At 39.4% G+C, this 24,381-nt stretch overlaps 1 protein-coding gene across 3 annotated transcripts in view; it reads right to left on the minus strand.

The window, feature by feature from the left end:
• Positions 1–323: 323 nt before the first annotated feature.
• Positions 324–24,381, minus strand: part of ANKRD55 (ankyrin repeat domain 55) — a 50,514-nt gene continuing 26,456 nt past the window's right edge. For 2 of the 3 annotated variants that reach the window (XM_032205848.1, XM_032205850.1), the window contains 5 exons: positions 17,850–18,034; positions 16,027–16,194; positions 13,912–14,576; positions 8,163–8,264; positions 324–1,080 (listed from right to left, as the gene is read on the minus strand). In XM_032205848.1, coding sequence (XP_032061739.1) covers positions 812–1,080; positions 8,163–8,264; positions 13,912–14,576; positions 16,027–16,194; positions 17,850–18,034 — 1,389 coding nt within the window. In that variant the 3' untranslated portion in view covers positions 324–811. The remainder of the gene's footprint in view (positions 1,081–8,162; positions 8,265–13,911; positions 14,577–16,026; positions 16,195–17,849; positions 18,035–24,381) is intronic. The other variant, XM_032205849.1, reaches the window with a different exon arrangement.

Here is a 24,381-nt window from a genome sequence, read left to right on the forward strand (position 1 = left end):
TAGATTTCCTTCAGTTTGTGGATAAAAGTAATAAAACAATGCCTAATTTCTCAGGATCATACAATCCTTGTTTTATGAAATTGTCAATGAACAACTCCATTTTTGTCACCGAGAAATATAAAATTATAAATGAAAGAGATATATGTCTTTCAGTGTAAGACACAGTTTTGAACATGTGCTGTAACCTTGCCTGTCCCACAAGGATTAGTGTTTCATTGTAATTTTTTGGCTTGTAGAAGAAAAGAAAAGAGGAAAAAACCCACAAACTTACAATGTAGAAAATATGTGAAAAATAAAGAGCCAAAAAAGCTCATTTGATAAAATTGCCTTTTATTTTGAGCTTACATTTTTTATCTTAAAAAGATATTTTTGACGGCACACAGCTTCAGAATCAGCACCCTTGAACTTACAATCTGCGGAGAATCCCCATTGATTTGTAGTTCTCTGATTCTGACTTAAATCACACAGAAAATCTTACTCTTCCTGTTTTCTAGGGAAGGCTTGACAGCACAGTGCTGCAACAAGATTGCATGTTATGAGGGCTCCATTCACAAAATAGATTTACAGAACATTAAATACAGCTTTAGTATTTCCATAATAACAAAAACTATGAGTATGCCTATATAAATACACAGTGCAGCTTTTGTGATGCGCTACCCTTTTCCTTCTTTTTTTTTTTTTTTTTTTTTTTTTTTTACACTCCAGTTCACAAGAGCATCAGTAGTGCAAATTAATGAGATTTTACTGTATACTTATCTTGTAACAAGCTCTTGGATGTATTTCAGCTGATGTTTGATGCCAGTGCAATGAGTTAATTTTCAATGTCTTTGTTGGTGAGGGATTTCTCAAGCTCTTCTGCAGGGTTGGATTTCTTCTGGCTTGGGATTGCAGGTAGGACACGGCTTGGTTTCAGAGGCTCTCCTGATAGACGAGGCAAGAAAGAATATAGCATATGACTCTGAGAATGTCCCCTCTTCTGGGATCTGGAGGTTGGGGCTGGTGGGAGAATAACGGCTCCAGTCCTTAAGGAATTTAAAGGCAGGGATTTAAACTTCTTATCACCCTGAGATGGTAGCTGAACTACAGAAAAAAAAAAAAAAAAGAGAGAGAGAGAGAGAGAGAGAGAGAGAGAAAGAGTGTACAAGAATGAGAAGCATGAAATTTTTACAAATGATATGTTTGTTGCTTTCTTTGAACTGTTATTTGTTGTTGTTGTTGTGCTGTGTATAAATAAACCCACATTTGAAAGATGTGATAAATATATGGGTAAAAAGTCCCTGAAGTCTGTCAGGGCTAATCTTCAGCTGAAGAAAAGAATTCCAGTATCAAGAGATTTACTTCATGTTTGGTGATCCCTAAGACCCAACAAGGTCAAAGGTTTACTTTTGATAAGCACAGAATCTGTAGTTTGTCTGAAAGAGATTCTGTCTGTTCAGAGAGATTTCCAGAAGACATTTTTTTCTTCAGAAAATGTAGGGTTGACTGAAACAGAAATGTTCCATGGAAATATATTAATTTTAGAACAACTTTTGTGTGTGGTAGGTGGTCTATAACCTTCTGGTAAAAACATTAGGAAGATGAAATGGAAGAGCTTGGGAAAATGTACTGGTTTCTCTAGGCACAGTTAGTCATGAAGGTAGGTCCAAACATCTGCTCTGCGTGTCACAGGGCACAAGAGCAGCCCAATACAGCACACTTAAGACCCGTGCTGAGACACAAGAGCTACAGCTGTTGCATGTCTTGTGCTTGTCAACAGCCTTGTGAGAAACTGAGGATTTGGAGCATCCTTCACCTCCACCTCACATCCAGCAGTGTAACAATGTTTGTGCTTTAGGGTTAGTACAGTTCTGTGCCTTCTCTAAAGAAGCTTGTCCTCAAGCTCTTTCAGTCAGGCAACATGTTAACTAATCACACAAGTTTTTAAAAGGAGAATTCAAAACCTTAATTATAGACTTCTTTATCTCTGCCTTAGACTTTATTGTGGATTACATTAGACTTTATTCATTTTATTCACTGTTTAATTTGCATGCTCTTTGCCTTGGCCATTCTTTTTTTTTTTTTTTTTTTTTTTTTTTTTTTTTTAATTTATTTTTTTATTATCAATTTATTTATTTATTTATTTATTTATTTTCAGTCTAGCCATGTCAGAGATTCCCAACAAGAGTTAACACCTATTTTGGTTAGAGATCCTTCCTCACTATTCTTCACATTTGTTTTTCCTTGGTTGCAGTCTCAATCCACCTGCAATTTCCTTCCATCTGCACCTGTCATGATGAATATTGTCGGCTGAATATGAGCCAGCAGTGTGCTCAGGTGGCCAAGAAGGCCAACGGCATCCTGGCTTGTATCAGGAACAGTGTGGCCAGCAGGGCTAGGGAGGTGATCGTCCCCCTGTACTCGGCTCTGGTGAGGCCGCACCTCGAGTACTGTGTTCAGTTTTGGGTCCCTCACTACAAGAAGGACATGGAGGTGCTTGAGCGGGTGCAGAGAAGGGCGACGAAGCTGGTGAGGGGCCTGGAGAACAAGTCCTACGAGGAGCGGCTGAGGGAGCTGGGCTTGTTCAGCCTGGAGAAGAGGAGGTTCAGGGGCGACCTTATCGCTCTCTATAGGTACCTCAAGGGAGGCTGTAGCAAGGTGGGGGTTGGTCTGTTCTTCCACGTGCCTGGTGACAGGACGAGGGGGAATGGGCTTAAGTTGAGCCAGGGGAGTTTTAGGTTAGATGTTAGGAAGAACTTCTTCACTGAAAGGGTTGTGAAGCATTGGAACAGGCTGCTCAGGGAAGTGGTGGAGTCACCATCCCTGGAAGTCTTCAAAAGACGTTTAGATGTAGAGCTTAGGGATATGGTTTAGTGGGGACTGCTAGCGTTAGGTCAGAGGTTGGACTCGATGATCTTGAGGTCTCTTCCAACCTAGAAATTCTGTGATTCTGTGATTCTGTGATATACAATATAAATGTTTGTGTCTGAAATGTTTCATGCTAGTAGTCGTGGCAGCCTCCAGAAGGTTATCTGGATTTTCTGCCCATTTCAATAGCTTTTCCTTTGAAATTAGCCACAAATGCTTCCTAGTGGTTAGGTATTAAAAGCCATTCTCTGACTGGTATCATGTTGGTGTCCTGGTTCTTTGCATGCAGAAAGAATTCTGCTATAAAGTACTCTGCTCAAAAGGTGACTTTCTCAGCCAGGTGTTATCATTTCATTTCCTAGTTAACCCCACTGAAAACCTGAGTATTCTTGTTTACATTTTTCCCAGCAGACCCTTTGATTATTCTTTTTTCATATTGAGAAATTTTTCTGGTGCAAATTGAAAGAAATTCTACACAAATTAAGAATGGAGAAAAGTATCCTCTCTTAATCCTATGAAAATCATGTGTAATTTCAGAAAAAAACATCTGAAGATAAGCTAGACTTTTACTGTTTGAATAGAGAATAACATGATAAATAAACTCTTTCTTATTAGAAATAACAGGCCAAATAATCAATTGGTATGAACTGAATTGGTAAGTACTGCAGTCAATGTGTCTGTAAAAAGCTGGACCTTGTAAGTGAATTTTAATCTCAAAAAAAAAAAAAAAAAAAAAAAAAAAAAATCCCCCCAGATAAACTAAACGTTAAACACACTTGAGGAACTTAGGAACTTATAGACAGAATAATGGGTAGAGTATCTTGAAGGCTGTAGATTAAAAAGACAGAAAAAAAGGGGTCTTCAGGATTTCAAATATATTAATCTAACTTTCATACATAATAACCTGTCTGTGCTGGTGTTTCTCAGAAGTGAGTCTTTGAAGATATAAAGTCAACCTTCTCACTGTTCATCAAACAACATCAAAAAGAGTTACTTGGGGTGTAATAATTTCCTGGACAACAGGTTTACAGTGCAAAATGACCTTGATAAATTGGAGAAATGGTAAGAAATTTAGATAATGAAATTCAGCAAAACAACATGCAAAGTACTATACTTAGGACAAAGAAAGAAAGAAAGAGAGAAAAAAAAAACAAAAAAAAAACAAAAAAACAACACAATCCAAGCCACCAAAAGTACACATGAAAAATGGGAAATAGCTGGCTGGGTCAGCAACAGTAGTACAGCTAACTGGGGATACAGGCTGTGCCCAAGTCAGAAATAAAACTGCAAAGTTTCAAATAGAAACCCCGCAGCTTCTGTGCCACAGTAAAGCAGAAGCACAACAGTTTTGTCATGCAAGCACTTCTGTGCCAGTAGATTTACCTAGTGTATAATTAAGGAGTCAGAAATTTGTTCCATTGAACACAAATGAACCTCTCTGATGTCTTTAGTGGGCACTAGAAGAGTTTTGCAGACATGGATTTTTTTCACTATATACATGTACATTGTGACAAAGAGGCTGAAGTTCTCCTTGCCATCTTTCCCTGTATGCATTTCATCTTTTTTTATTTACTTATCAGGGGTGGTAATTCTCTAAGACTCACCAGATGTCTATCAGGCACAAAGCAGAAGCTGCTTCACGGAGAGGATTTAAAAATTTGGAAGATTTTTTTTCTTTTCAGGCTAATTTCAGTACAATTAAAATTGTGATGGCCAGACCAGGCCGTATTGTACTGGACCTCCTTGTCCCTTGTCAATTTAATGTAATTCACAGATTATGTTCAAGGTTCATTTCTGTTCAGAAGTCCAGGAAATGGCTTAACTGTTGCTTCCAACATCAACAAAAAAGCACCATTAATAATTTGCTTCAGTTTATATATTTATATATATTTGTGTGTGTGAGTACAATATAGTAGCCTGTATCTTTTCTGGCACATGATTAAAATGCTTTGGGTTCACAAAATTTCGGCATGAAAGCCAAATGCATGCTAAGAAGGCCAGTTATTTCTTTGGGGCATATGCATATGTTCATGCATTCAAAGTTTACAACTGTGTGAAACATCTCCAGAACACTTTATGTTCTAGATAAGCCTTAATGGTGGGTTTAAGTAGGGTGTAAGCAGTTTAGTTTGATTTCACTTCCATGCCATCACAAACCCACACTCCTTGAAGAAAGGAAAAAACATCAGCCAAACATCCAAACATCCATACTCTCTCCTAACATGGATCATGGATCCCTAATGCATGGATGATAGTGAAATTTCCAGTCATGATAAATAAAGGCAAAAGTAACTATTGATCCCCAGAAATTGTTGTTAAATGACCTCCAGAAATAGCTTTTTTTTTTTTTTTTTTTTTTTTTTTTTACTTTTTTTTTTTTTCTAACAAGTAATAGCCCCAGTGTGGCTTTAGACTTTCTGTGCCACATGAAGAAGTGAGAACAGCAGAGAGTTCTCTTGAATTTCCATATTTGCTTGGAAAATGATTCTGGCACTGTGTGAGTGGTGTGTGATGGCTGTGAGTTTGCTATCCAGGGGTTCTTGGGAGAGTTGCATGATGAGGTAGGAGGGGTGTTTGAGTGGAGGAGCAGCAGCATGAAGCATAACAGTGATGCCAGGTCATGAAAAGGCTACTCATGAAGACATTTGATGTACCCCTTTGGCCCTGGAAATGTCTGGAGTGTGAGAGTTCATAAACTATGTTTTAAAGTTATTGAAGTATTGTTTTCCTAAGCTACCATATAATTACTATTGTCTTCCTCCTAACCTGTATCTTTAAATATTTTTACTTGGAGGTTAAAGCATCTCTTCCCGTTTTTTTTTTTTTTTTTTTTTTTTTTTTCCATTGCCCTTCCTTTTCTGGGAGATGTTTCTTCTTTTTGTTTATTTCTGACAAGTTTCAGTTCTCTCTCTAATTTATGCTTATTTTATCTTTCCAACTCCGTGGCTTTTTTTTTTTTTTTTTTTTCCCCTCCACTGGTTTTGTTGCATGTATTTAGCACACATCTAGTGTAACAAAAGAAAATACTAGAAAAACAAAAATGTTTGTACTCAAACTTCTTTGCTGGAACCATATGTCTGAGTAATGGCTGTGTCTGGAACAGTAATATTTTTAGGGCTGGATGGTGACTGAAATCTTGGCTCTGAAACAGTTACTTGGAAAGCTCCAGGATGAAATGTGTCATTTGTATTAACAAAGAAGAAACGTAATCTATTTTGCAAATAACTTTCCTTTTCTTTTATTAGCTTGATCTGATGTTCATGCAGTAATGACACCTGGATAAATGTGCTATGTTAGTTCATTACATGATGATTATGAACTATAATAGTTATATCTCATTTATAGAGCACTTTTTTTTTTTTTTTTTGGCATGAGACTAGAACTAAAATCGTTGTTGTCCGTGTGAATTTCTGCAAAAACACCACTGATTATGAAATCTTTTTTTTTTGTCCTTTTAGGATTTTGCTTACAACTATGTTAAATAGAAGACATAAAGAATGTTAATAGAAAGCTTGAAAACAAAAAGAAGACTTGGAGCTGGGGTTTTCAAAGCAGTTAGAAAATTTTCCTTCTCCTGGGGAGGCAGGCGATACCACCTCGGTATTCCGCATGTTATTCTTCTTCCTTTCTCACTTACTGTGCAGCAGCAGTGGAGGATTCTGCATTTCCCCTACCCAGTCTGATGTTCCCTATAAAGATACCTCTGCTGTTTCATTTTTAGTAATGTTGTCATAGCTGCAGCATGGCTTCAGAAGCTCACATCATAAGAGGCTTTAGCTTTGAAATTTCAATGCTTTAGGACCTGGCAGATCTGCAGGATGGCAAATAGCAAACTGCAAATCCTTGTTCAAAATACATGGAGGGATTTGGACTTAGTGGAGCACAAGAGTGTGAGGGCAGGACACTGCTGGGAGTAGTGTTTGTATGTGAAATTTATATGTGCATACTGCCTGGGACACTCACTAAGTCTTGGCACTCCTCCTGTGCTGTTGGAGCAGGGTGAGGCTTTCCCTGCCCTTTGGGATCTTGCTTCTTACTGCCTTGAGAATGAAGACCTGGCTGATAGTGCAGAAGAAAAAGGCTGATGCTCTCTCAGTCCCTTTATTTTAGTTCCCAAAACAGTCCATTCTAGAATGAGAGAAGCAAATGGTTCCCATCCTTGTGTAAGAGCTGGTCCAGCTGCTGTGCTTAGGATAAAGTGAGCTCTGTCTTGAAAATCATCAAGGATCATCTGTTTCAGAAACCTGATAATCTCAATCTTATCCTCTTTCCTCTAATTTTCACTAGCAAAAGGATGCAAAAATCAGTGTCATGATATTTTTCATGCTGTTTGTAAAAGAGCCATTCCTTATCCTGGCTTTCATCCCACATACCCAGCCTTTCTCCGGTGTGCAGTTTTGAGGGTGTTGTCAACCATCTCCAGTGACTCCTTACACAGTGCAAGTCTCTGTGTTACATCAGGTCCTACCCCCTGTGAAACACTACGAGACATGTAGGCATCCACAAACCCTTCTGAGAGTGAAAAATCCCATCTCTGTGAGAATTCCAGTCTCTGCTCTGGAAAACAAATGCAACACCAGACTTTCCTCTCTGCTGATTTAGATCATATCTGTTAGAGCAGCTCCGTGGAACTCACTGGAGAAAAGGGTTGAGATCAGCAGCACAAAGTCCAGCTGGAGGTGGGCCAGTTGCTAGTGAGATACCCCTGGATCTGATACTAGGGCCAGTACTGCTTAACATCTTCATTAATGACTTGGATGATGACACAGAGTGCATGCACAGCAACTCTGCAAACAGTCAAAATCTGGGAGAGTGGCTGATACCGAGGATGGAAGTGCTGCCATTCAGAGGGACCTGGAAAGGCTGTTGAAATGAACTGACAAGACTCGTGATATTCAATAAAGGGAAATGCAAAATCCTGCACCTGGGGAGGAGTAGCACCCTGCACCAATGCATATAAATGCCTGACTGGGGAAAGTAAAGAAGAGGGGGTCAGAATCTTCTCAGTGGTAACCTATGAAGGCAAAAGAGTCAGTGGGCACAAACTGAAATACGGGAAATTCTACTTAAACGTAAGAGGAATCTTTGTACTTCAGGGGCAGTCAAACACTGGAACAGGTTGCCTGGAGTGGTTGTGCCATCACATCTTTGGAGATATTCAAAACCTGTGTGGTCCTGAGCAATCTGCTGCAGGTGGCCCTGCTGTGGGCAGGGGGTTGGACTGAGCAATCTCCAGTGGTGCTTTCCAAGAAACCTCCCTCAAGCACTCAGCTGCCACTTACGGAGGGATACAGTAGATGAGGCTTGGTTGTACTTACTTTTTTGAGCACAGTGTTTAGATATAGGAGCGAGGCTGTTCCGTACTGGAGAAAGATCTTTTATTTTGTGTTGGCCCGTGGACATCTGTTGAAAGTTTTTACCTGTGGGAGAAAAAGAGAGTCTATTATTGTAAGAAAATGGTTGTAAATAATAAGATGTACAGTAGATCTCTGGTTTCTAAAGAAAAAAAGTATTTACCAGGGATATGTAATAAAAAGAAAGAAATGATTGAAGAAAGCTCTTTACATATTTAAAAAATGACTGATTTACTGTAACTTCTGTGCGTACACTTGCTCTCATATAATATCGTAATTGGTGTTCAGACATGTTCTAGTAGCCAGGTCCACATAAGAATATTTGGATGCTAGATTTGAAGAAATGTTCAATTAGACAGATTTAATTTCAGAATAAAATTGTAGAAACCTAGAATCAGAGAATGGTTTGGGTTGGAAGAGACCTTTAAAGATCACCCAGTTCCATCCTCTCCTACTTGAGCAGGGGTCCCTCCCACCAGACCAGGCTGCCCAAAGCCCCATCCAGCCTGACCTTGAGCACCCCCAGGGATGGGGCATCCACAGCTTCTCTGGGCAGCCTGGGCCAGTGCCTCACCACCTTCTGAGTGAAAGCTGAGCTCAAAAACTTTTTTAATATTGTCTCTGCCTTTCTAAGCACTAGAACACAGAGTTCAACTCCTGGTTGGAAAATCAGGCTAGAGGAAGTCTGTCAGCAGATTAGTTTTGCTGCAGATGAAATATAGCAGAACTGATACAAACAGATAAGGATTCTTATTAAACTATGTTTCTGGCAATTTGCTATTACCAAGAATAGACACTGGAAAATGAAATTTTCTCACTGTGGCATTTTACTGGCTTAGACCAAAGCTGACTTTGGTCTAGTGCTGTTAAAATAGACTATGTGTTAGGTGATATAGTGCATTTCACTACACAAACACCACATCAAATGTTATTAAAAAAGTAGAAACTCAAACTCCAAATCAACATTTTCCCCAGATCCTTTCTCTGACTTGATCATATCGAGTGGTGTTGGCATTTCCCAGATTTTTCTTTTTTGTTATCCCCAGATCTGAGGTGATCCATGTAAGGAGCCTTGAGATGTCTTCTCAAACTGCTGCTTGCCCAGTATGGCATTGCAACACAGCTCATTGCAGAACAAGCATATGGTCTGTTTGCATGCAGAGATGAAGGGAGGCACAGGCTGGATCTAGTAGAACATGTTAAGCAATAACAAGAAATGAAATGATATAAATTGCTTTGATGGCTTTGTGGCTGGTATTTGAATACATCTGTGTATTACTGGCCTGTCCAAGCTAAACCTATAGAAAAGCAGTTACAGAACAGTGTCCTAGAAGTAATTACTGAAGTAATTGTCAAGACCGCTGTACAAGCGTTACTAGCTAAATGGTTTCTGTGTGCAAAGAGCTAAGTTGGTGTATACCAGTTAAAACCCACACAGAGCAGGGCATTCTTCACCTTGGCATAGACTTTGGATCATTCTTTTGGTTCCCATGGGTAAAGCTAATGTGTATTGAGCTAAAGCATGAAGAGTCTGTTACAGATGAGCTGCATCTAATACAAACAGACTTTGTTCTCCTTTTCCCATGTTTTACTCTTAATTTGGTCTTTAATATCTCTCCAAGGTAATCACAAGGTGTGTGTAAAGGTTGGTAAATGTCTTCTACACATATTGCATACTCTGTGCACAAAGAAATAATTATATTGACTCCAAAATAGAAGAAAATCAAGCCAGCTGCTCCCATTAGCGATTCAAGTTGTATTGGTTTTATTGTGATGCTTACGCTGAGCACTAATGCCTTATTATGTATGTACCATTATGGCCTTGATGAGGGTAGGTTGTTTTTTTCTATCAAGAGATATATTTATTTCATAAATGGGGTTATCTGGCAGCAAAACAAAAGTACAAAGCATAATCATATTTGCGAGGCTGATATGAATGCTTGGGAAAAAAAACCTTGTCTACAGGTTCTGGCATCAAGTAGAACTATTCTGTTCTTCCTTCCTATATGCTTTACATAATATCAGAGAAGAAAAGGATTTTTCTTTCTGTTAGACATTATCTTTGTCACCCCTGAGGGCATATTTATGATGGCATCTGAAATGGAAAAGAAGCAATTTCTAATTTATTGATTGTAAAATGCAGGACTGTTCACATTTTGTTTATTGACTTTTTTTTTTTTTTTCTTTTTTTACATTTTGATCTCTGATTTTCCTTCTTGTTGGGATACACATTTGCATTATAATTTTGTTTGTTTGTCTGTTTTGTGGAAAAGCAGTGATATTATGGTGAATGTCTCGCTGTAAATCAGTTCTTCACTTTGAGTAAGAAACAGCCACGTTGATCAGTGTTGCTCTACTCTTTCCTGACATGAACTGTTTCCTTTTTGACTATATCATACTGCTTACGCCAACAGACGAGTAATAATAGCCTTCCTTTTAATGTTACCTATTCAAGCAACTAGAAATTACTGGACTGCTGTACAAACCTATTAAAAAGTATTGCATTAGACCTGGCAGCTTAGTAATCTACAGGATGAATGGGTGATAGAGGGAGGCTCCATCTGGTTAGAGGGTGGTAACAGCTGCCTTTTTGTTTGAGACAGCCCTGCTTTGTCCATGTTACCAGGAATTTCTTCATTTATACCATTTTCCCAATGAAATGTAGGTGGCAGTGCATTTTGCAAAAAGAGATGATCACAAAGGTCACAAATGCAAAATGTTTCAGATGGTGGATGCCAGCTCAGCCCTGTGGCTGGCAAGGACTCCTCCTGCAATATTGGCAGTCATTTTTGTTGCAGTCCATCTCTGTTCAACTCAGCAGAGTAAGACAAAGCAGTTATTCTGAGATAAACCGCTGATGTGATAGGTGAGTCTGACTCCTACCCACAGCAACCTCTTCCCTTTGAATTTCGGGCTGGGCTAGTAAATTGACTCATCTTTCATTTCCAGGAGCACAGAAAACAGAACAAAAAACCCTCTAGAAATCCCCCATTGATATGCCAGCTGCCCTGGTAGCAGTGAGTACAAAAAGTAGCTCTGACTTTAATAAAAGGCGTGGTCATGCAAGACAATCAACACCGTGTGTTAGCTGAGAAAATATTTTTCAGACTGAGCTCCCCTAGGTTATCGACACCCACAGTCCTGTCTCAGATGTTGGAAAGCTACACGCAGCCCCCACAGCCATGCCTGGAGAAATAGAGTATTAACACTTCAGTGTCCACCAAAGACCAGATGCTGTTTTCCCCCTCAGCTAGGCCTCCTGCAGGAAAAAAACAACGAGGAAATGTCTTTCTGAGAGTGCCGCCTGTGCGGTGCTGCTGGCTGGGTTGGAGCCAGCGCACGGTTTGCTTCTGATCCCTGCAAGTCGTGCAGGCACAGCACTTCTGTGCGCTGGAGACCTGCAGGCCCTGAAGCTCATACAGTAAATGCAGTTCTAATTCACTGCAAGGCAGGTGGCTTTAATTACAGAGGCAGATGGATTTAAACCACACACATGAGCATGAAAAGGGATAAGCTGTTCTTTTTAGCACGAGAAAATGTTAGACAATATCTGGGTTGTGCAATGTATTCCTGCCAGACACTCTCTGCCTCCTTACATGCTTTTATTCCATTCACTTCAACGGAAGTCCTTTATGCCAGCTAAAGGAATTTTTTGTTGTTGAAAAGTTTTGTTAAAGGCAGCAGGTACACAGAAGGCTGGGCTTGCAGCAGTCTCAGGCTGCTTTCCTCTGAGAAGATAATAAACTGCCAGAGCTCTGCTCTTCATCTGGACAAAGAAAAGCTAGCTCCAACTGCAGTGATTAGAAGATTTTCCATAATTGATGTGATTTTCCCTCGTTCATGCATGTAGACTGCTACTCCTCTACTGAGTCCTAGTGCAAATGATGGAGTCTGTTCTCAGTCACTGGCCTGTTTTTTGTTTTGCTTTTGGTCATAGGATGTTCTTTCCCAAGAAAAGAAATGGGTGGGACGGTACTTTCCCATCAAAAGTATTCATAGGCTAGCTAATCCCACCAAGAAGTATTCCCCCATAGTCACCCTCTGGTATGGTTTATCCAGTTTTAATTCATTCCTCCTCCTGCTGAACAAACAAAAGATCTCAAACATCTCAGCCTCACTGGGCCCTATTATATTTGGGTTGTAAGGAAGCCCTGCAGGTTTTCTTGTCTGCCACATGTGAGCTGAACCTTGCAGAGTTTAGCGTAGAAAGAATAATGCTGGAGCAATCCTTGATAGCTATATGTAGTTTGAGATTTGTATGGTTGAGTGAACAGCTGAAGAGTGCACAGTAAAAAAGTAGTTACACCTACAGACCAGGTCTATCGAGTTTTCAGGAACTTGGCCTGATGTTCAGGAAGTGGAACTTTTTGAATAGCTTCTTTTTATGCTGCAAAACTATTTCTGGCCTTTAGTTGCACAGTGTAAAATCACCTGTCATTCTGAAATCGCCTTACCTCCTCTCATTATTAGAGAAGTGAATAAAGATTTGCTGTTCTACATCTCTCTTTGCCTAGGAGTTACTACAGCTTGCAGTGCCATGCAGGGTTCCGTAGTGACCTGACCTAACTGAGGGTTCCTCTTGGACACGGTTTCTGTTCACTGCTCTTTCAGCTGTAAGATAATGGCTCACGCCTGTTGAGGGGAGGTTAGATTAATTTATTGTATCATGTTTAGTCCTTGTAATGGTGTACTGGTAGGTTTGGCAATTGCTTTTGCTTGCTTCATTTTCAACTGGATATTACAGTGGTTGGAAGGCATGCTAGATGTGCTTAATTTTGGCATGAGACTAATCCCAAAGGTAATGAAGTTGGAGACTCTGATATGTTAAAGTGAACTCCAGTGTACAGGCCATCCAGCCAGATTCATCTAAACATGGATGAGAGTCAAAGTACTAGATCCCAAATCTTGCCAAATGCTAGTTTTGAATTTACTTCAGAATTCTGATACTCTACTTCATTATTGTTACACTGCAGTTTCCAAACCACAACATAAAAGCATTTACGCTCTCTGCAAATTTAGCAACCTGAATTCAGCCATGGAAAAAACCTCAGCACAGCACATTAAATCAAATAGCTTGGGGCTGGGAGAGTGGGAAGGAACCTGGAGTCAGGTAAGTCCATGTGTGCTGTGCTGGATGGCTCTGCATCAGCTCATTTCTTTGTGCAGACATATACTGACTTCACCAGAAGCAACTCTCAGCAGAGTTAAAGATCTGAAAGCAGTACTTCTCCCTTACACATCTGGTTCCAGGGTTAAATGAAGACAGAATGCAATGGGCATGACAGTAGGTATTAACTTGCAATTCACAAAACATGTATGTGATCTGGAGGCTCTTACCTTGCTCAGGTACCATGCATGTCTCCTAATTACCTTTATTTTTGCTGCTAGGCCTAATCAGATCCCTGATTCTCATAATTAGAACTCTGATGTCTACTCATATCTCTGATTTCCCACACCTAAGCTTCTTGCTTCAGCTGTCAGCTCATGTCCTGTACGTACAATATCTGCATTTGCTACTGCTCAGAATTAGAGAATATCCTGAGTTGGAGGGGACCACAAAGATCCAGCTCCTGGACATACAAAGAGAATAAACTGAAAAGAACATATTAAAGAAGTGGAATCATTATGGGGCAGACTTACCTATCTTTTCTTACTCAGCTTGCCACATCATCAGAGATTGTAGGATATGGGAGATAGAGAAGAAAGAAATTACCTGATGGAGAACTGGGGAGTGAGGGAAGGCGGGGAGGGCACAAAAGCACATGGTGAGATCTATCAGAGTTTATGCCATTTATCATTTTGTCTGCAGGAGTTTTGGTACAGACTTTGTAGGAGTGTATTTGGTTAGACTCTGTGTTCCAGGAGTTGTCCAGCAAAGCCTGGCAGCTGCTTCTGTGATCCAGCAAGTCATGTTCACTCCTGCTCTTTTGAGACCTGTGTGCAAAATGGTAGTTGCTGGTGCTGGAGGAGATGCTTGAAGCTGTGCTCTGGGAAGCAGTGAGGAAGGAATTGCCCACCGTGATTGGGGGGAGGCTCTGGGTTCGGATGGGCAGAAGACCATGGCAGTCTGGAGGCTTCTGTTCTGGTATGAGGTACTTTGTGTCTGTGCTCCTTCTTTTGAAGTCAGTGGTGGTCACACACTCATCCAGGATGTCTTTGCAGTTTGTGTCCACGATGCAATCAAAAGTGGTGATGATGTCGTCTACTTCTGAAGTCTCTTCTGTAGGATATCTGTCTCTGCTTCTGTCTTTCTGATTGGTTTTCTGGTCCTCTTTCTTCTTTTTGCAGGAGAAGATGTTGTTCAGCATACTGAATCTTCCTTCTTTCTTTAGGATTCTATTGTTTGGAGAGGGAAACTGATGAACCAGCTCAGATCTACTGGAAGTACAAACCAAAATGTGGTGCCATTACTCAGCAAAGAATGAAATAAACACTGCCTGTGATAGACCACGAAATGGGGTACATACTGTTCAGATACATTTCTAGGGGTGGCTCACAGAGGGAGAAAATAAGGACTCCAAATATGTAATTAACAAAGACTGAAAATGATACTGCATTACTTCACTCTTTCTGGTGGGGTTCATTGCATTACACTTATCTTCAAGCAGACTCAGTGCAGCTATCAGGAAAAAAAACAACAAACTTTTCTGGCTTCAGTATCTACCAGCTGCAGAATCATTATCCTTAATAGTGAGGCAAGATCCAATAACAACAAGAAGAACACACAGGGATATTTAAAACCAAGTAGTCTTTGTATTATGTCATATTAGGAAAATGATATTTCCAACAGCACAGTCATTGCTAACACTGTGAGAAAGACAAAAGACACTACTTCACATTTCTTTTCCTTTCCTTTTCTTGCCTTGCCCTTGCTTGCCTTTTTTTTTTTTTTTTTTTTTTGGGAGGTCACCAACCCGTGTATTGAACAGGCCTGGCACAGTTTCAGAAGACCTATCAAGATAATTACCTACAGTGGTGTTGCTGTAGTGGTTTTTAGATGAGATTTTGACTAATCAGCTTTGCAGACCTACTCAGGCAGAGCGCAGCGCAGTAGTAGTAGGAGGAGATGTAACACTACCCGTGTCTCACCATTTATAACACAGGAAATAACACTGCCTGCTGACTGGAAAGGAGGGGCAAGCACAAAGAAATGTGATGATAAATGTCTTTGTAAGTGTGTGCTCGTTTACCAAAGTTGAAGAACTGAAATGAATTAAATGACAGCTGCTGAAACCTGAGAAATATGAAGAAAGAGGAAGATCATAAGCAATGGTAAAAGAATTATATCTTTTTTAACAGAAAAAAAAATCAGGACAAGAAGAGATAATTGAAGTAGAGAACTGAAGTAGTCTAAGAAAGTAATCCGAAGCCCTTACCCTGAACATGAAAATTTAAATTTTATTTTACTATCTGTCTGGCAAAACTATTTTTTTTTTCCTTTCAATCTATCTCTCTGTCTGATTACATGAATACACAGCCAGTGTGCAGAGATTTCAAAAAAGCAGAGGTCATATAACTAAAGGCTGAAAGATAAATCTAAAGACTGTAGGATAGATTTTGTGCACAAAGGTGTCTGAGCAGTAGCTATACCCACATTGTCTTGGTTCAGAACCCTCCACTAACTGGCAGACTAACACTGTAACCACAGTGATGAGTCTTCAGTAGATGACTAATTCTAACGTTGCTATCTTTGTGGAAAATTTGGGTTCAGTATTGCATATGAATTGAGCCATCACACAGGGCTCAAACCCTTCAGCAGCATACAGAAAGTAATGAATTTATTTTCTAGTCAGTGCTAATATGAGCAAAGTGTGAACTTTTCCTTTACCTGCTCTCCTGAGACAGCAGCTTGATGCACGCTGTGTGACCACAGTACATTGCATATGTCAGAGGAGTGTTTTCATTGATGTCTCGAGGGCTGCTGTCTATCCCCAGCTCTAGCAGTGTCTGCACACAGTCAGCTTTCCCTGCTGCTGCAGCCCAGTGCAAAGGCGTCCTAGGGAAAATGGGAAAACATCATTAAAATAAATTAACAATTGTGCTATGGAAACTGTTAGTGACACAATGAGGTGTGCTCCTATGCTACTTGTCTAGATTCACAACATCCATTTTACAGAATTCTTCAGCAATTTATCCCACATTGATGTAGTTCCCAGCAGTAGGAATAAAACCATAGACCAGCATCTGTCTATGTGCATCTATTTGGCTGTAATAAAGATAGATATGGTGCTGAAGGATGCCAATGCATGCTATATGATAACATCACTTCCACTGCTGGAGCTGTAGAGTGGGAGAAACTTCTGAAGTTCTCAGACCAGAATTTGAAAAAAAATCTTTGTAGTGTCCACCACAGAGGGACAAGCCCTTCTCATCTTTACAGCAAACACAATTAGCCATGGTTGGCATGAAGGCAATAGGAAAAGAAGCCTCTCCAAAACAAGGAGAAGGACTGGACACATCTACCAGGCTGTCATTGTCTCTGCCAATTTTTGTGTTCCTTGGTGGGCACAGATTGGAGAAGGTATAATTGTCTTGAATTTAGAGGGAGAATCAAGCTGATTTTCTTATTGGCAGTGGATGCTCATCTTTCTAAACTTTTGTCCACTTTCAAAATTGTAATACTTCACTCTTGTGAAATCTCTGAAAGCACAGAAAACACCACAAGGAAAATGTGCAAGAAGAGTAAAATTGACTTTTCTGTGCCCTTTCTTGCAGTCACAGTGATTACAGATGGGTGCAGTCAGAAACAACATAGAATGGAAAAGTACTGTGTATTTATATTTAACAGCTTATCTTTTCCCTTCTTCAAGTGTGATACCTTCTATGGAAATACCTACGAACACGTAATAGGAGGTACTTTCTTTACTGAACTCTTAACTGTAGTAGCTCCTCCCTTCCCTCTTCTTTCCACAGAAACAGAGCCTTCTCTACTATGCTTTCCCAATGTTTAGAAACTTCTCCAGAACTCTGTTGATTTTATTTCTGTTCCATTTTATTGGATTTTTCCATGAAGAATGCTATTATTTTAAGTACCTGCAGACCTAAGCCAAGAAAACTTTGGCTTTTGCTCCACTGAGCAGGATAATCAACCCAGACTGGGCAGTTGGGTCTATTTGCATTAATTAACTTTGCAGCAAAATTCCAAGGGACATGGATATGGTGTGATACAAGAATTTATGATACAGTGATTTCATTTCCCTTGTGAGAATAGAAGGCCAAGGCTCCCTGGTCCTTTTAGGAATGCTGTGTTAGCATCTGAACAGCAACAAGGGAATGTTGCTGTGTCTTGTATGCAAATAGCAGCAGGATCACAGCTTCAAGATGTAGGATCCTGTTCTATTGTTTTGAGAAGAATGCCCATTTTGATTGAAAGAAGTTAAGTCAAGCAGTGACAAAGTCCTTTCACATATAGTCTTATCATTTCCTACCAGAAACACAAAGTTAAATAACATTCCTAGTAGCCAGTTATTATACTAGATGTGAGCAGGAGTGCTTTGCCGGGTTTCTGAGCAAACACAGTTTTCTGTAAGTGCAGTTCATTAACTAGGCCATGGCCTGTGAAACAGGAAACATGATTATAGAATAAACAGACCTAGTCTCAGGTTAATAGAAAGGAAGCAGCAATTTGAGTTTCAGAGTTTCCATGGTTACCTGTCATCCACATCAAGGGCCTGCAGGTTGCACTCTGGGACTTTAGCCAGCTCGCTGATAATATCACTGTAGCCTGCTGCAGCAGCAATGTGCATGCATGTTTTGCCGTTCTCATCATCGTAGTTGATTATTGAGGGTCCCTGGTAGTGGTCCAGGATGATGGAACAGAGGATCCTGTTGCCACTCTGGGAGGAAGTTCAGAGAAGAAAAGCATTTTACCATGGAGCTTACATCAAACTGCAATTTATCTGCTAGAGAAGACTAAATACAATAACAGTATTCTGTTTTGTGTATACCAGCCTCCCCAGGTGTGAAAGCCAAAAGCTTCCAATCTCCTGCTGGGAATTGGTTTTTACTTTATGAATTTCCTAGCTGCAAAAATAATAAATAATGTACCACTGCAAACATCTCCAAAAGTTACAGAGTGTAAATTACTCAATAGCTTTCTCAGAAATAGCTTTTCTAAGTTTTGCTAAGGCAGAGTCTGGAACAATATGAGCTGATATTTTTCATAGAAATTTAACATTGGAAGGGACCTCAAAAGACTAACTCATGCCTGTAAGCATGTCCAAGTATACGCGGAAAAGCCATACCAAACATTTGCTCAAGTGGTTCTTGAAACCACCTGCTTCTTAGCAAGTTTGCTCCAGTGCTTCAGTATCTTAACAGAAAATTTACATTGTTTTCTAACCTGCAAGGGAAACCGAACGTTTTATATCCTATCTTCGATATAAAGTGTGTATATATATATACATATATATATATATATATTTAACAATATAAGCAATAGGCTGTAAAGGTCTTTCTAGATCATTACATTCAATCCCTGCAGTCACTTGTTGTTATGTTATATCATCCCTTTCATGAGCGTAATGTGTCCATTAAAAGCAATTAGTTTTCTGTCCCCACTATTCCCTATGGATGGCAGTTGAAGAACTTGTTTGCTTTAATGGCTGTATCTCTAATTTCTATTCATACTCATGGTTGGTCTATGTCCCTTTATTTTTGTGCCATCATTATTATTTAGATTAAATACTTCTTTCCTCTAACTGGTATTTATTCCTCAGATGTATTTACAGAAAACCATAATATCCCTTCTGAGCTATTCTCTCGCTGCTTTAATAAATCAAGATCTTTCCAATTTTCCTTGTAAAATATACTTTCTATTTTCTCTTACCTCATACTAGCCTCTTTTCTTTTATGTTTCAGTTGTGTATCCTTGGGAAGGGGTGAATAAAATTGTATCTAATATTGTTGAGATATATTGTTGAGAGATATTATTGCCAGGTTTTTGTACTAGATCTAGCTCTTCCTTGTTTCACTTAGAAGTGCCTCTTTTGGCATGTCACAGAAAAGCATTTGCCTTATTCACAGCTGTATCCCATTAGAAAAAGCTCCTAGTCATTTTAGAGTAACCCTTTATGTCTACGTACTTCTCTTCCCTAGTCATTTCCAAACGCAGAGTTTCTAGTTTGTATGAAGAACGTTTATATTAGTACCCAAGTTCAGTACTTAAATGATCTATGCTATTCAGTTCTGTCCCATTGGTATTATTTCAGATTTCAAGGTGATCCCACTTTCCCTGTATGATATCCCCATTTTCTTCTGTTAATGCTTTGCTGCTGTTATTTTGTTTGTTTGTTTGTTTGTTTTGTTGTGGGGAAACTTCACCAGAAAGCCCCTGTATTTTGTGCCAAGTTATCATGAAGTATTAAGCAAGACAGATTTCAAGCCTTGTCCCTGAAGGTACATTCCTTCCAGCCTCTGTTCAGCATTAATTATTACTCTTCTTGATCTTGGAGATACAACTTCTCAGTACTTTTTCCCTTTATTTTCTAAGATGTCTACTATTTCCAAATATTTCTTTGAAAGATGGTTATTAATCCAGCTATAAGTGAAGCCTCTTCTACACATTTTTCCTTCTCTTTTAGGATGCAGATTCCTGACTTATTTCACAGTATGGATAGAAGAAATCCTGTGGCTTTGGAATAGTTAGGACCCAGAGCTTCTCTGTCCAGATAAGAATTCCATTAATTTAACAAAATGTGTCCCTTTGAAATCAATAATTTTGTTTTGTATGTACTTTGTTTATTTGCCTGTTTAATTTAGAGTCTACTTATGTTAACGCCATACAAGTTTATTTTCTATGACTAGGCATGTTAAAATTGTCATTAATTCTTCATTGTCTGAATATCTGATGAAAAAAGTGTTGATTTTTATGTTCAAGTATACGTAGGTCTCATGAATAACAGTTGTTTCTGTTCTCCAGTTCCCGTGCCAAAAGTCAGTGCTCTCTATACTAAAGTAATTCTGCAGTACCTTACTATTTCAGCATTAATGCTCTAATGATGCTACCATTCCTCTAACCTCACACTGTCTTGCTAAATCACAATTCTACATCCTGCACCTACAGTTTCAGTCCCTTAATATTCTCGTATAACTCTTAGAATTTGTATAAGAAATTTTCTACTGTTCTTACTGGCGTTTTATATATTTACACACTGTTTTGTCTCTCACCAATATTCAATTTTCTAGACTAAACAAACCATTTCAACCTCTCTTCATGGGTCAGGTTTTTCAACCCACTTATCATATTTGCCTTTGGCCTCCTTCCAGTTTGTCTACAGTGGTCTTCAACCATGGCACCCCAAATTACATAGTTATCCAGCTGTGGCTTCAGTTCTGCCATAAAGAAGGAAATTGCTACTTCCTGTACCCCACATGTATCACACTTTTATTAATATATCCCAGAATGATGTTTGTTTTGCATTAACACCACAATTTAAACTCCTAGTCACTTCGTAACCCACTAGTCTACTAGTCTACTACTCTTCATTTTGTGCAGACATCTCTCACTTTTCACAGTTCTGTACATGGTACTATTTTATTAATTTCAGTTCATCCCTACAATTTATCAAAACCATTATGAATTTCGCCATGTTCCACCAAACACATGTCCCATCATGCTTGGTGCCCCTCTAATCTGCTTCTACTTTTGGGTTAAATACATGTTTTGCATTTCATCACATTGTTATGGAACAAATAAAAACATTCTTATGATAAGTTTCCACAAAAGAGACAACCTAGGAGTCCTGGTGGACTCCAAGTTGAAGATGAGTCAGCAGTGTGCCTTCGACACTAAGAAAACTAATGGCATCCTTGGCTGCATTAGGCCAAGTATTACCAGTAGGTCAAGAGAAGTGATCCTTTCCCTCTGCTCAACCCTGGTGAGGCCACACCTGGAGGACTGTGTCCAATTCTGGGCTCCCTAGTACAAGAGAGACATGGACATACTGGACAGGATCCAACGGAGGCCATGAAGATGATGAAGGGACTGAAGAACCTCTCCTATAAGGAGAGGCTGAGAGAGCTGGGATGCTCAGCCTGGAGAAGAGGAGGCTCAGGTGGATCTCATCAATGTCTATAAATGCTTGAAGGGAGGGTGCAAAGAGGATGGATCCAGGCTCTTTTCAGCGGTGCCCAATGCCAGGACAAGGAGCAGAGGGCACAAACTGGAACACAGGAGTTTCCATCCAAACATCAGGCAGCACTTCTCTACCGTGTGGGTGAGGGAGCCCTGGCATAGGTTGCCCAGACGGGTTGTGGGGTCTCCTTGTAGATCTTCAAAAGCCACCTGGACATGGTCCTGGGCAGCTTTCTCTGGGTCTCCCTGCATGAGCAAGGGTTGGAACAGGTAATCTCTAGAGGCCCCTTCCAACTTAAATAATTCTGAGATTCTGTGAAGGCTCTGGTGGGACTGTCCATGAGGTGTCCACATCCAAAGTGTATTTGAGCAGTCCTGATCATGCCACATGGGGAATATGTAATGTATGGTATAAGTCCCCATGCTGATTTTGATTGTATTACCCTGTCATGTTCTTCCCCACTGGGACACACTATTTTTGGACTGAATTCTGAGTCCATTATAGCAGGCTGTGCTTATACAAATTGTCCTATGGACTTCTTCATTGTGATGTACTGCTTGAGGTAGAACGGGACAAAGAACTGGACTTTTTATGATCACTCTATTCACCACCTGTTTAACAAGCTTTCCATACCATGTGATGAACTTTATCTTGTTGGCCCTTTTCTAATAATGTCTGTTTTTACCAGATGGTATTACACTGATTTATTGGAATTCTAAGATGCCATATCCAATAGCGTCTTATCTGAGGAAACAATGATAGTTTTGAAGATGTCTGTTAAGCTTCTATCCTGTTTTAAAATTACAGTAAAGTTTTTATTTGTTTGTTTGTTCAAAGTCACCAAAGACTATTTAAAATATTTTGAATGTTCTTCTGAAAGAAATCTGTGGCCAACTGGTCTGTGGTTTCCCAGTTCTCTCTTTTCAGGAATGCCTTCTTACCTTTACATTTATCTTGGCTTTTTTAAATTGCACACAAAATTCTCGTGAAATGCTTACATTTCCCTTATTCTTGGATTGATAGCTTGAAGCTGAGGTCACCAAAAATGTCATCTTCCTGTGGTAAATTTACCATGAACCCACAGTACTGTTGTTAGACTAGGATGTTCAGTGGTAAATCTACCATAGGAAAATTACATGCTTTTTTAATCTTATTGTGTGTATCTCTACATTTCATCTTCTTCTTTTTTTTTCTTTCCTTTTTTTTTTTTTTTTGTTCTTCCTCCCCCCTCCCCCCCCCCCTTTTTTTTTTTTTAAATTCAAAACCTTTTCAGCATTGTTCTCAGAGATTAATAGTTATTTTTTGGTTTTGTGTTTCTATCTCATTCTGTGGGGATCCCAACAGTTTTGTCCCATCTCACACCCTTCAGCTTCCACCCCTTATTCATTCCCTTGACAAAACTTTCTTAGGTCACTCATCATAATAAAACTTAATCAAGAAGAAATGTCCTAAAGCTTTGATACAAGTGCCCTTGAAAAGCAAATTCTCAATCTACTTTATGCAAGATTTTGTCTGAAACATGTGTCATATCCAGACAGTGGTTAACAACAAATTCACAAATGTAAGGTTCACTAGCTATCACTTTCACTTGATTAAAACCTCATATTCTTTAAGCTGGTTAATATAAAGTCCAGCTTCTGACAGTTGCATGTCTGCTCTCAAAACAAGAAAATAATTCTTCAAGAAATATCCACTGTACCAAATACCACGAGGAGAATCCTACATATTTGGGATGTTTTTCTTGTTTTGATATTTTTTTCCCTTACCTGTGTCTGCTTAATTTATCATCATCTTCACTACAACCTTTTTTCTTGTACCTGGACCTTGTGCATGCCCAATGGATGTATAGAACTAAAATTTTATTTGTGTAGTTTATTGTGACTTCTACAATATTGTGCCACAACATTGCATTTTATTCTGCTAGGTCTTCAGTTACACATCATACAATGTTTTCCATGTTCACTGCGCTGTATAGGGGGTTATTTTTTTCCTTTTGTCAGAATACTCTGGTGAAGTAGATGTTACAATGTCGAAAAGAGAATAATCATGTGAAGGGAGTGTGCTACGCTGGCTTGTGTCTACCAGGAATGTACAGATGGGAAGGGGATAGGAACAAGCTATGGACCACTTAACTGTTTTCAGGAAGCCCTGACAAGTGTTTTTCTTCTGAATGCCTGAATGCCTCTGGAGATTATGTGGTTAGGTTATATTAGTTTGCTTATATTTCTGCTTTTTTTTTTTTTTTTTTTTTTTTTTTTTTTTTTTTAATGTAGTATGCAGTTTAAAGCCTTCCTATAGCTATATTTGCTAGATAGAAATTCCCCACTAGCAGCTCTTATCTTGCTTCTTAACATTAGCATCTCCCTTTAGGGCTGCCTGTGATTCACCTTCTTCCACCTTCCCTTCTTTCAGAATTCCACACTTGTGAATCCAAAGCTTTGACTTTCTCTTTGATGTCTTTCTTCTCTGACTCTGAATGTCTAACCATCATTTCACTACTGTCTGCAGCAGCAAGCTGCTGTGGGAGATAACTTGTTTTCCCAAAGAAAAACTTTAGATTACATAAAATTTCCAGTAGTACTTCTGGCTTCCTCCTGGAAATCATCCTTGTGCATCATGAGGTGCTGTTTGAGTTGTGTGTTACAGAATGCTGTCTGTTTTCACAATGCTTTTATTTGTCCTCATATCCCTCACAGGCACACACTGTGCATTTTAATATGAAATTGACTGTAAGAACACCAAGAGGGCCCTTGAAGAAAATAAGAAATTTATTTCCTCCTTTGCTGAAATGAAGGCATGTGAGCCATTTCAAGTATTTGTTGAGCAACCCATTGCAAAAATGTGAACAGGTAGTTTGCCTGTGGATGGCTTTATTTTTTAACTCCAGCTGAGGTTATTACATTAGTAAATGCCTCTTCCCTTTCATAGCCACATTTTTTTCCTTCTTGATTTAGAAATTCAGTTCTTGCTGAAATCAAATGCCAGCAGTGTATTATGTCATTACCTCTACTGCAAGACAAGTTCAGAATTTCAGCCTAGAATAAGTGCAAGACCTTCACTGTGAAGGAATTTTCTGTTTTAGATGTAAGATGCAGTGCCTGATGTTT

The sequence above is a fragment of the Aythya fuligula genome, chromosome Z (assembly GCF_009819795.1).
Source record: "Aythya fuligula isolate bAytFul2 chromosome Z, bAytFul2.pri, whole genome shotgun sequence".
In the NCBI taxonomy this organism is placed as follows: Eukaryota; Metazoa; Chordata; class Aves; order Anseriformes; family Anatidae; genus Aythya; species Aythya fuligula.